Here is a 12,375-nt window from a genome sequence, read left to right as displayed (position 1 = left end):
GTAAGAAAGATTTTTTGCCACAATATTTAAGACATATTTTGCTTAACTGAATTTGATATGTTCATCATAAAAATATATTATGATTTTAATGTTGATCTCCAAAAAAAAACTTGGAAAAAATGATCATGGTAGGTTTTTTTGGAGGCCTGAAATACTGTTTAAAATCTGCTCATAAGTTTTGATGAAAAACTTTTGTTTTCAAGTTATTTTTCTTTATTTTTGTTCATTAATTCCTGGGTTTCGACCAAATTTGCCCGGATTATCTTCGAATTTTGGTCTACAATTTAGGAATCGAATGCCCGGATTCTTCCTGGTTTTAGTAAAAATTACCTGGAATTGACTGGCCCGGATATGTGCTTAAAATATTCTGGCATCCTTAGTGTGGTGAAACTTTACAGATATTTTTATTTACGCAAGAAAAATATGAATCCTTAACAGCATTGAATAAGCAATTTCTTGAAATAACACGGCACGAAATACAGGTATTTTAAGGACACAGCATAGTAATTAAATTTGTATTAAACAACACTGTAAGCGAAAAAGGTTGCTTCTTTTACATTATGTGATTTAATTTTGCAGATTTTTTTCGTAGAGTGTTAAATAAATCCTTTCCGGAAAAATTCAACGGGACGATTGTATGTAGAATAGGATGTCTCAGAATCAAAAAATGTTCAGAATCAAATATGTGTACCATCATGTCAAACTTCAGCTCAATTGGTTTCTAAGGAGTCACTCAACGAGACTCAAGCTTCCATGGTAATTTTGCCCCATTCACTCTAAAAGTGCTGAAATCAGTAATTTGGCTCCAATGCTTGTATTTGTGGATGAATTATTCAAAATCCAATTTCTGAAATAAGACTCATAAGATCGTTGGATGATACGAGCTACGATAAAAAAGTTTAAAAGTGAAACAAGAATAGTACCGCTATGTGTTTTGCTTGTTAAAATATTAATGATTAAAAATCATCATAATTTGTTTTGAATTTGTTTTGAATTGTTAAATGAATAAATCAAGCATAAGTATACTTGTTTTGGATGAAGCAATTAGCGTTGAGGACCAAAACCTATGAAAAAAGGTACTTAGGATCTTCTGCAAAAATCATTTATGCTTCTACGAACTAATTGAATAGATATCTGCATTTCTAGGCGGTTTTTATTATTCCAAAGGTTTTTGAATGATTTAATAAGAGCTTTCTCTAGCACTAATAAATTTGACATTTGAGCTACAATACTTTATCAAACTGCTCCATTTCTTCATTCACCTGATGTTAAATGATGAAACATAGATTCTAGACTGAACTTTAATCCATAATCCTAGCTTCTCATTCAAAAACATTAATTTTCATCAATCAGTCGAGCACTACTTTTTCAGTTTCTAGTCGTAGATGGCAGCACTATCTTGCGGTTAAACGAGATTGACACTAATTTTCGACTATCCTAGATTAATTAGGGTTTGCTGGATAATTTTGGTCAAGAAATAAGAACTTAAAGCATGGATCACTATGAATCTGGACGCACTGTTTATTATACCATTGCGCTCCTAGTTGTTGGATCTGGAATGTTTTGACAGCACTTTGTTCGGAAATGTTTCCTCTATCAGTGCTGAAAATTTCATTACGATTCGTTTTGTTCCAAAAAAGTAACACGTGATGGAAGCCGCGAGACGAAAATAAATTTTGGACACTCACGTTAAAAACCGACGTGGTCGGGTTAAAAAAATCGCGAAATCGTTAAAACGCTCAAATCAACCGTGTGCAGCGTTCTCAAACGTTTCCGTGAGATGCATACTATCGATCGTCAGGTTCATACCAAGCGTTATAGTGGACCTAAGAATCAGAAACTGCATTTGAAGGTGTTGAGAACGATCAAGGCAAACACAGGGTAGTCGGACTACGACATCGCCAAGAAATTCAACGCCGACCGGTGCACCGTCAAAAGGATTCGTCTACGCTAAGGAATACGATTCTATCGGACCAGTAAGCAACCAAACCGGACATTTAAGCAGAATTTAGTAGCCAAAGGACGTGCCCAAAGTTATATAAGAAGATTCCAACGAAGTTAGACGGATGCATCCTCATGGATGACGAAACGTACGTGAAGATGGATTTTGGGCAGCTTTCTGGCCAAAAATTTTATAAAGCCACTGCTGTGGTGCACTGTACTGGTCATGGTGATGTTCCCGGGAAGTTCGGATTCGTTTTTGCTGATAAGTGTGCAAGAAAGTGTTTGATCTGGCAAGGTATTTGCAGCTGCGGACGAAAAATTCCGGTTTTTGTGAAAAACAAGACCATGGACTCCGAAATTTACAAGGAGGAATGCCTGAAAAACTTTTTTTTTCGTACATTAGATCTCACAAAGGACTAGTTAAGTTTTCGCCAGATTTGGCAAGCCACTACAGCTAGGAGGTTCTACAGTGGTATTGGGCCAACGGGTGGATTTTGTCGAAAAGGACATCAACCCACCCAACTGCCCTCAATTCCGCTCTATCGAAAAATTTTGGGAAATTGTCAAGCAGAAGATGAAGAAGAATGGTAGGACGACTCGGGAAGCAACAGAGATGAAGAGATTGTGGAACAAAATGGCCGCTGAGTTCAGCGAATAGGGTGTCCAAACTATAATGAGTGGTACTCGACGAAAAGTTCGAAAATTCATCAAAACAACATCGGATTATTTTTTTTAATTATTTTTCCTTTTAAGTGCAATAAAAACCCTATATTTTGATTACAAACCATTTTTATTTCGTTTATATAGCTCCGAGATAGACCCGTTTCTATGCGTTCAAATTCGTAGTGATACATGCTTTAGTAACGAAATTCTAATATCTTTAAATCATATAATTAGAATTGAATAAAGGTCACTAAAAAGTGAATTTTTTTTTAGACCAATAATCACAACAATGTTGAACTTCCCGTTGAAGTGATGGACCAAATGCCTATCAGTATTTTTGGTATGCAGTGCAATTGGATCGGAAGTTGAGATGAGCAGGAACTTCCACGGGTTATATTGCGGTTACTGGGAAAATTTCTAATCGCGCGACGGTAGCCTTCCATGCGGTAGGCTAGCCGGAGCAGTAAACACTGTTTAAAAAATTCACTCTTACTCACTAATTTCATTGAAAAGTTAAGAAGTAAATTCTTAAATCAATCTTCAAATCATTATTTTGCAAGAGAGGACAAAACATGAAGTCATCGGAATGAAATATTATTATTCTTAGTATTCATGGAGATTGAATTAATTACGAGCGTTAAAATCCCAGACAAAACAAAAAACAATCTACATTATTGAAAACACATTTTTCCATAGCCTGAGAATTAACGAATTTGGCATGACGAAGATTTTTGATGCGATAAATGCGTCTTTGATACTTTATATGCAAGGAATATTTAAAGAAGGTAGTGCCAAGGCAGCCCTGCTCTAGTATTGGTACAGGTTGAAACGTCACAATCACGCAAAATTTGTTAATTTACTAGGAAACTTATCTTTTTCGTTGATAATTCGAAGAATCTGCTGAAAATTTTCCACTTTGATAACATGTTATTGTAGAAGGATTCTTGCTCTTCAAGATCGGTACAAAAAAAGTTGCATTTTCGAATAATTTTTCTATAAATAGACCATCGAAGTTAAAAAAAAATGGTGCATTTTCCCCATTGAAATTTGCAAAATTTTAAAATTATTTCAAAGTCTTATATGAAAATGTTCAAATCAGTACAGTTTAAGCTCCTCATTGCAATAGAGTGATCAAAACACAAATTTTTATACAAAACAACAATCAGTTATTGGCATTTTAGTGAACTGATTCAACAATCGTTTATTGATGTTAATTGTTCCATATAAGAATTGAACATGGTAAACCAGTTGAATTAAAATCATGACAATCAGTTGAACACCCAATATCTACTAGCTTGACCTTTTAAAACCTGATTTTTTCTTCATTTTTGCACGTTTTATCTTAAAGGCGACGTTGCATTCATTAATAAAATAAGTAAAAAAAAAGTAATGCAATCTTAAACGGACCAAAAAACTACATAACATAGTGAAATAGAGGCCTTTCAACATAATTGAAATGAAATTGGAATTCATTTTTGTTCTAAAATGTGTTTTCTTTGAAATTCCTACCATTCTCATATAAATTTTCGATACAATCGTTTTTGTGACGTCCCAAAAAATCCAATATGGCTCTTGGCACTACCTTATTTAAATATTCCTTGCTTTATATGCTTGTCGAATTCAATTATGTTGTCGTAAAATGTAACAAATCGTATATGAGAAGTTAAAAAAAAAGTTGTGTACGGTGAATAATCTATTATAGGAAATAATACCATTCGCATCGCAAAAAATTGGACTGCGCACTCATAACTGAGAAATTTGTGCAATCTGTCGAATCAGTATAAAATCTGACGGTTTTCTACACGCTAACCGCTTTTCAGTTAAACTTTCTCCGACTGCAAAACATAGCACGAAATCCAACATTCAATGAATGATCGCTACCGTGTCGTCGAACTCTAAACTTATTTAAACAACTACAGGTTTTCATTTTTTTTCGTGAATTTGTCCGCTGATTGACCCCATCGCAAACAGGTTTTTTTATTATTCATTTTTCCGTGATTTTGACCGCTGATTGACCAAGCTCAAGGCAAACACAATTTTTTGTTTTATAAACAATAGATAATCCGATAATAATATTTGGTTTATATGTTTGTTTGACAACTTTTTATTAAAACATCTTTCAATGTTTTCCGCTTGTTCAATGTAGAACAATGCTCATTTTTTTCTTGAATACTGTAATTTTTTTTACAGTGGTACCCTACGGGAGCCCAAATCAGCTATCGCAGAAATAGAAAAAAAGAGTAGATCAGCAATATTCTCATGTTGGTGAGTTTCTGCAAATCCAGAAAAGCCACAGATGAACAGATGTACAAGCTCGAACAAAAAATCTTCAGAAACCTGTTTAAAATTTCAAATGCTCATTTTAAAAAAAAGCAATCATTGAAAATTAACGAAAAACAGGGCCATCTATTGCAGGATTTCTAACTTTTCAACGGCGCAATAGATGGCACTGTTTCTGGATAGCTCTTATGGAAGTAACAATTTTTCGAAAGGGCGCCATCGTATAAATAAATAAACTTATGGACTTCAGTAGATTGTACAACTTTTTTCACTTTTTTAACGGTCACCGGGATCCGTAAATCCTAACCTAGCAATGTCCAATCCAAAAGAAACATTACTGACGAAAAGTCCCACGTAGCAGTGCCAATTCTATGCATCGAGAACTTTCATGTGTGACTTCTGTTTTTCTTATTGTACAGCATTTTGTATCTACATCAAGCAAGTTAGAGAGAAATTGCTAAAGTTTCAGACTTATATTTATCATTTGCTAAGCCAGGTTTTTCGAACCTTCATAGGTAATTTTATCGAAACTTTTTAAGTATCTCAGTAAAAAAAACATGTCTTAAATAATTACATCATTCGACCCGTTCCAAACTGACTCGATTTTTGAATTTGTTTTTGTTTAATCCAGATTTTTTTTTCTTTTTGGCAGTTTTCTGCGATGTCATTGGATACATCTGGTGGCTCAAACAAAAGACATGCAATTGATTCAAAATTTCCGATGGGACTTAACACACGTTTCAAGGCTTAGCTTGTACATCTGTTCATCTGTGGAAAAGCCTTCTTCAGCGTTAACTCCTAAAATACTGTGTTGGAAAAATTAGCTCGAAATGATAAATATGGGTCTAAAATTAAGACACTTAAAGAAATTTTGAGACATAATTTAGTTTTAACTGCAATATAGTGCTGCCATCTATGATTTACAACTGTGGTTTACTGAAAAAAATCAGTTTTTGAATTCTAACCTATTTTGCCCGATTAAAAAAAAACCCCTATAACACCTTAAGGATACGAGAAAACACTCAAAAATGCTGTAACAGATTCAAATAATTTGTAGAAACATTAAAGCTATGATCATCACTTTATTTCGGTGATATCTACGTTAATAGAGCTCGGATATGCAAAACTTTAGTAGCGTTGTGTTGGTTATGAAATGAACTAGCTTGCATATATTTGATAGATTTTTAAGTTAACGTGTGTTTGAGATATTTACGATGCAAAAAGACATGGTAAAAATAATTTTGCACAAATTTGCTCCTTTAACGCATTTTGCGCCTCTAAAATTCTTCATTGTTGACTTGAAAGCTCATGAACAGTTGGTTTTTTCTGATTATTTTTCGAACCAAATGGTTAAGAAGTATAAAGAGCCACTCTAGGATCCACACGAAGTTCAAACCAACCATCGGAGTGCAACCCTTGATCTTAAATATGGTAAAAAGTCTATGGTTATTGGGGATAACTGAATACAGACTCCTTAAATAATGCAAAAAATCCATTTCCGGTTGGCAAAAAGTGTTGCCTGACTAGAAGACACCAAGTAAACAACTAATAATGATCAGTTCCAAAGATCGCAATCTGTGCATCCGGTTTTTACGCAATATGACAGATGCGTTCTGATGGACAACAAAATTTATGTTAAAACCGGATTTAGGAAATCAAATTCTTCGAGATGCCTACTCATGGATAAGTTCCAACCAGATTCCAATTGCTTTTTCCAGGTGAGTTTGTGTAAAATATCATAATTTTGCAAAGGTTTTGCTTCTGTGGTCAAAAAAATAAATCTATACATGGCTGAAAAAAGTGTGCAAAGATCAAAAAGAGATTTTAGTAAAAAGTTAGAGTATTTCTTGAAATCATTGATAAATATTTTTTTAATATTTTTACATTAAATGTCCTATTAACACCTTCATTTCCTCCATATAAAATTTTTCGATCAAATGAATAGTTTTTAAAATACACACGTTTGTAACTGCCCAGATACTAAATGAGCAAAGCCTTATTATTCACTTTTACAGAGTAAATTGTTATAAATAATCTTAATTTTTGTAGAAATATATACGTTGAAGATTTCTTATTTCGCACTTTTTTTGCATATTTTTTGGTCCTCAACGCCATTTGCTTCATCCAAAACAAGTGAACTTTTGCTTGATTTATCTGTTGAACGATTTAAAACAAATTGAAGAAGAAAATTTTGATGATTTTTAATTGCAAGTTCGAACAAAAATATCATCAGAATCATTTTTATGGAACTTCAAAGTTGAATTGGCAAAAAAAATGTACCTAATCATATATCAACGACACTGTAACTATTTAAAAGAAAAAAATATGGAAGCCTGAAATAAGTTGCAAACGTGTTGTCCCAAACTGTATCGTACATAATACGAAATGGGTGGGTCATTTCGTGTTCTTAGTAACATTATTACGCTTTAAATCGCCGGGGCGCGCATTGTACATTCGACATTTCGTGAAACATGATTGAGAGATATCCATACTTTGTTTGGTTTTAGCAAACAATAATGTTAGCCGATACAACCTTCGGGACCGTAATTATTCTTACATAATAAATTCCATCTTTTCCCCCCGCTTGTACATGTATAAGCCCATGATTCCACGAGCAATAAAGTCCAATCAAGCAGGATTGTTGAACACAAAAGCTACATACACATGACCCACCTGTTTCCAGCCTGTCATTGATCCGTGAAAAAGGCAACAATTGCTGATGGGATGTTTCTTTTTTTTCATGTTTTTCCACACACTTGCACACAATCGGAACCCCGGAATAACAAATGCCCGTAACAACAAACCCACCATAAGTGTGCAAATACACGGTTCACGAGCGTTGCGTCCAGCGTGCCCCCGCTTCCTGTATCGTCACCTACGTCAAATCGAAGAAATCGAAAGCCAGCTCGACCTTCCAACATCACTGGGTCGAGGGCAACTGTTACGGGCGCTGCTCCAAGTGCCGGAAGCGAATCAAAGCGTACAACGGGATTACCGGATTGACCTGTCGCTGGTGCCAAATGCTGGTGAGTAGTATTATTAGTAGTAGTATTGGTAGTAGTGGTAGTAGTATTAGTAGTACAATATAGTACGGTATACCGTACCATACATTTATCGGATTATTGTTGAGTTGGGGGCTATTGGGGATTTCATCCGACAGCAGCAGCAGCAATTCGAAGCGATCGGTTTTCATCACGGGGCTTTTGTTTGTTTGTATGGAGGATTCCCGGAACGATTCGTCTTTCTGAGTATCCAGTCATTCGGTAAATCCCTAGAACTTGTTAAAAATGGAGGAATAAGAAGGAACTTGTAAATTTGATGACTTTCTCGGAAAAAATGGGACGGAAAAACATACTGTTCCGGGTAATCTTCTATCAGTGTTTTTCTTACATTCTTAGAAGCTGCCTTCTTTCGGAATGAACACAATACTGTGAGACAAGAAATCAATCTAGCGGAAGTAACTTTATGACGCTGCGGGATATCGTAAGAGTATTAAGATTTCCTAAACATTATTGTGCATCGATTTAAAGTTAGTGAAGAAGTTATCTAAACCATTGGAAAATGTTCAATTTTTTATTTAAAAAAAAACTTCGTAGTTATTTTCGATAGGAAGTTCATTGAACTTCATTTAAACAACGAAAACTGCTCGGTATTCAGCATCGGCCAAACAAGTCTATTAGAGGATCGATAGAGGGCAAAAAATCCATACTCCAAAATAACCTTTGATGACTTAATTCAATAAAGTGCCGATGGGATCGCCATTGATCCGCAACGACATCAAAGGATTTTTCTCAGCTTTTTCTCCCCCCGGGGCACGTTATAATTCGATCAGCGTTGGGCGGGTTGGCTAACCAAACCATGAATCAAATAGTCGATGTCGCCTCGACCAGCAAACAGCAGCAGCATCAGCTTGGCCCGGTGGCGTTTGTCCTTTTGCCTTGAGGTAACACGGACTGGGTCGATTTCTCTACCGAATATTAGAAAAAATATACACAAAAACTATCTCTGGAATATAATTAGAAAAACAGTGTTCTTAGAAATGTTATAATGTGAAACTGAAATTTAATTATTATTTACCATCCGAAAGTTTCATTTAAAGTTCAATTTTCACATATTCGACCCATCCAAAGAGAATAAAAATATGTGACTTTCCCAACGCCCCGGATGACGACCATCGATAAAATTGATTTATCTTACCCACGTTGGGCGGTCAAACGGGATTTTTCAAATTTCCGCTAGCAGCAACGGCCAATGTACTGGAAAAAATAAATTCAATGGGTTACCCGTTTCTCAATTCATCCGAAACATTGATAGCTGCTGTTATTTTTTCACCCCCAACTCATACCATGGTTTATCCTAAAGATTTTTTTTTTCCATTCTCATAAAGTTCTTTACACTGTTGATGGGAGAAAATAATACCATACTCTTTTTTTTCGCAGCTTCACAACCGATGTGTTTCGTTAGTGAAACCGGAATGTTTTCTCGGTGAATTTGCCAACATGATACTGCCACCGACATCCATCTGCCCGGCCGTACTGGATCGACAAAAGTCCATCAACTTCAACACCAATCGGGGGAAGGTAAGCTATACATTTAGTTTTTTTTATTTGTAGTAAGTAAAAGACAGATCACTTTGCTGATACGAACAGCTCATTATCATAAACTTAAATTCTTGCCCAAGGCTTCGAAGAAGTCTGTATTTTTTTTCTATATTTTCATTTAAATTGAAAGAGCTTGACCTGTCAATGATAAAAATTAATGTTGGAATTATGCTCATAAAAGCTGCAAATACTTCTACCAAGAGGCTTGACTAATATATTACAAAATCCGATGTTAAAATGTAATAGTACAAGATACAGGTACTAGTATTCGGTTTCTGACCCTTTGGGTGAAAGATGAGTGACTAGTAGATGACAAACTTTGATATGAGAAATGTGTTAGAACAAGCTGCAAGCAGCAGTATTGGAATAGAAATAGTAGGTGTTGAATAATATAATATATTTCAACCGCTTGTGACTTGGTTTGAAGATATTGAAAATCGATGTCAGAAGTGTACTAGTAGACTGAGACGATTTGGGGTCATTTTTGAATTTCTCAAACCCTGGGGTCTTAAAAGCTTCGTTTTGGTTAAAAACTCATCCATGATTTTTTGCAGAATTTTTAAGTAACGTTTACATGAGTAAATTTGAACTTTTATGTTTGTATGGGAAAATGGAATATTTTGTACTGAAAAATCAACGTCGTTTTGGGTTCTTCTGTGGTTTTCTTCGTATGGTTTTTGAGCCAATTTATGAATTCTTAAAATGAAATTTTTCTCCGAACAATTTGTCGAATATCATAACTTTGTATCTTTTAAGAGAAAAAAGTAATTAGCGAGGTATTGCATGACCACTTTTTTTTTTGGCAGAGTCGAGAAAAAATCAGAAAGTCCCAGTGGATGACCCGAGAACAGATGGAAATTAACTTTAAGACCAAAGCTCGTATGGAAAACCGTTTAATGAGTCCGAGTGGATCTAACAGTGACCTAAAATTAGAAATAAAGTGAAGATAATTGATGAATTGAAGGAATGTGAGAGGGTTCAGTGCAATCTCGAAATTCCAATGGTAATTTTTTCTGGTTGGTTCATCTATATAGCTGAGTGATAAACAGACCTAACTACATTTCTAGAAGATCATACAAATTCATGAATTTCATTGAATTAACATAAAATTTTAGTATCTTTAACAAATTTTAAGAACTAAAGTGAAGCAAGAGTAACAATCTCGACACTCCACAATTTCACTACGGATATTCAAAAAATTTCTAACTTTTTGATAGACATTAAAAGGCTGTACATGAAAAACGCTATCAAAAGTTATTCTCATTAGAATCGAATTTTAATAATAATAATAAGATTAAACTCACAAAGGTTGCCAGATTGCCTGGATTTTGCCCTTATGATTTCACTCTAAATATTTACAAATCAAAGAAAAATTTCGATTGCGCGATGATAATTATGTATTTTGCGTCAAAAACAATTTTTTGAGAAAATTTTATCCGAAGAAAATGGCTGTGTTCGATGAAAAAAAACTAATTTTCAAGTTTTATTCTTCTTGATTTTAACCGAAGAATTCCCAAATTTGCGATTGGAACTTTGTGATTCTGCAAGGTTTTATGATAAAAAAGCCCGAATTTGCCCTGTTCGGATAAGTGCAGAAAAATTTCTTGAAAGCTAAGATTTGAATCATTTCCGGTGTTCCGGTTCCAATTTTTGTTTTAAATCAAAATTTGTTATCTGGTATTTGGATTCTGGAATCTATACCCAGTTTATTATTTTTAATTTTCAGTTGGGTTCATCATTGGGAAAAAATCCTGATTCGAATCTTGGTTTAGTGTTTGAAACAAAAATTAGATTCATTTTCCCTTTTTGAAACTCATCATACCAGAATATTTAAGAAAATATTTATAATAAGAAACCATATTATAAATTTGGATTTGATATTTTTACTCTTAATTCTTTTACCGAATTAAAACGGTGATCAAGAATTTAAATATCAGAGTTTCATCATTCGGAATTTTCATTCAGATTCATTTATTTATTAACGAATAAATAATTGAAGAAAGAATTCATGTAGAAAATCAAATATTCATAATATTTTTTTTCTTTTTTTTTTCCTGCAAAATCGAATAGAGGCTATTTGAGCTACCGCACGTTTTGGAAAATGGAGTTATGGCTGTTTTTACCCTAAATTCCTCTACATTTTTCAATTATTTAAAAAAAGGCATATTTTTTTTCAGATTTTTTTTTGTTTTTTTTTTTTTCAAATAATTAAAATCTACAGTTGTGTTGAGTTCCTTTTTAAAACTATTTCACAAATAATTATCTCATTCCAACTACAACAATCCTTAAACAGTCCAGATGATTAATTCCTTTTCATATTACATTTTTCAATGTTGCTTGTCCTCTACATACATTTATTCAAGTTAAATGATTTTATTTTATTTTAAAAAACCTAATCTACATTACAAGGCTCCAAACTACTGAGCTGAGAGAGAAAGGTTGTTAATGTTTTTTTCTGCTGTTTCGATTTCGACCTTGCTCTTGTAAGTGCACTTTGTGCCTCCAAAAAACTAGGCGAAGATGGTACATTGATTAATCCAGAATCAGATTCAGTCGAAGTTTCGGATCCACTTCTGTTGTTCGTTTTCAATTCTTGTCTACCGCGTTTTGACCGCTCAAAATATTTTTTCGTCTCTTCCGTCGGTGCATCTTTTCCATGATGCTCTGCATCATCAGTAATTTCCAGAACATCCGATGGCTGCTCAGTTTTTTTACCGTTGCTGCTTCCTTCATCTCCAATAACCAGAATTGGCTCACTTTCCTCCGAGATCTCTTCTTCATTTCCTGTTACGGATGTTTCGTTCGATTCAGCCACGTGAATACCTTCTCCGGCACTAGCTGTTGCAAGCAACCTACTTGGCCCAGCTGCCACATCACTATATAGTAA

General features: G+C 34.4%; 1 protein-coding gene across 5 annotated transcripts in view; it reads left to right on the top strand.

The window, feature by feature from the left end:
• LOC129757634 (diacylglycerol kinase 1) overlaps positions 1-12,375 on the top strand; it is a 459,105-nt gene that overhangs the window by 370,382 nt on the left and 76,348 nt on the right. For all 5 annotated transcript variants that reach the window (XM_055754909.1, XM_055754905.1, XM_055754906.1 and 2 more), the window contains 2 exons: positions 7,702-7,913; positions 9,327-9,467. In XM_055754909.1, the coding sequence (XP_055610884.1) occupies positions 7,702-7,913; positions 9,327-9,467 (353 nt within the window). The remainder of the gene's footprint in view (positions 1-7,701; positions 7,914-9,326; positions 9,468-12,375) is intronic.

This window comes from Uranotaenia lowii, chromosome 3, assembly GCF_029784155.1.
Source record: "Uranotaenia lowii strain MFRU-FL chromosome 3, ASM2978415v1, whole genome shotgun sequence".
In the NCBI taxonomy this organism is placed as follows: Eukaryota; Metazoa; Arthropoda; class Insecta; order Diptera; family Culicidae; genus Uranotaenia; species Uranotaenia lowii.
This window is presented reverse-complemented; position numbering and strand designations above follow the sequence as displayed.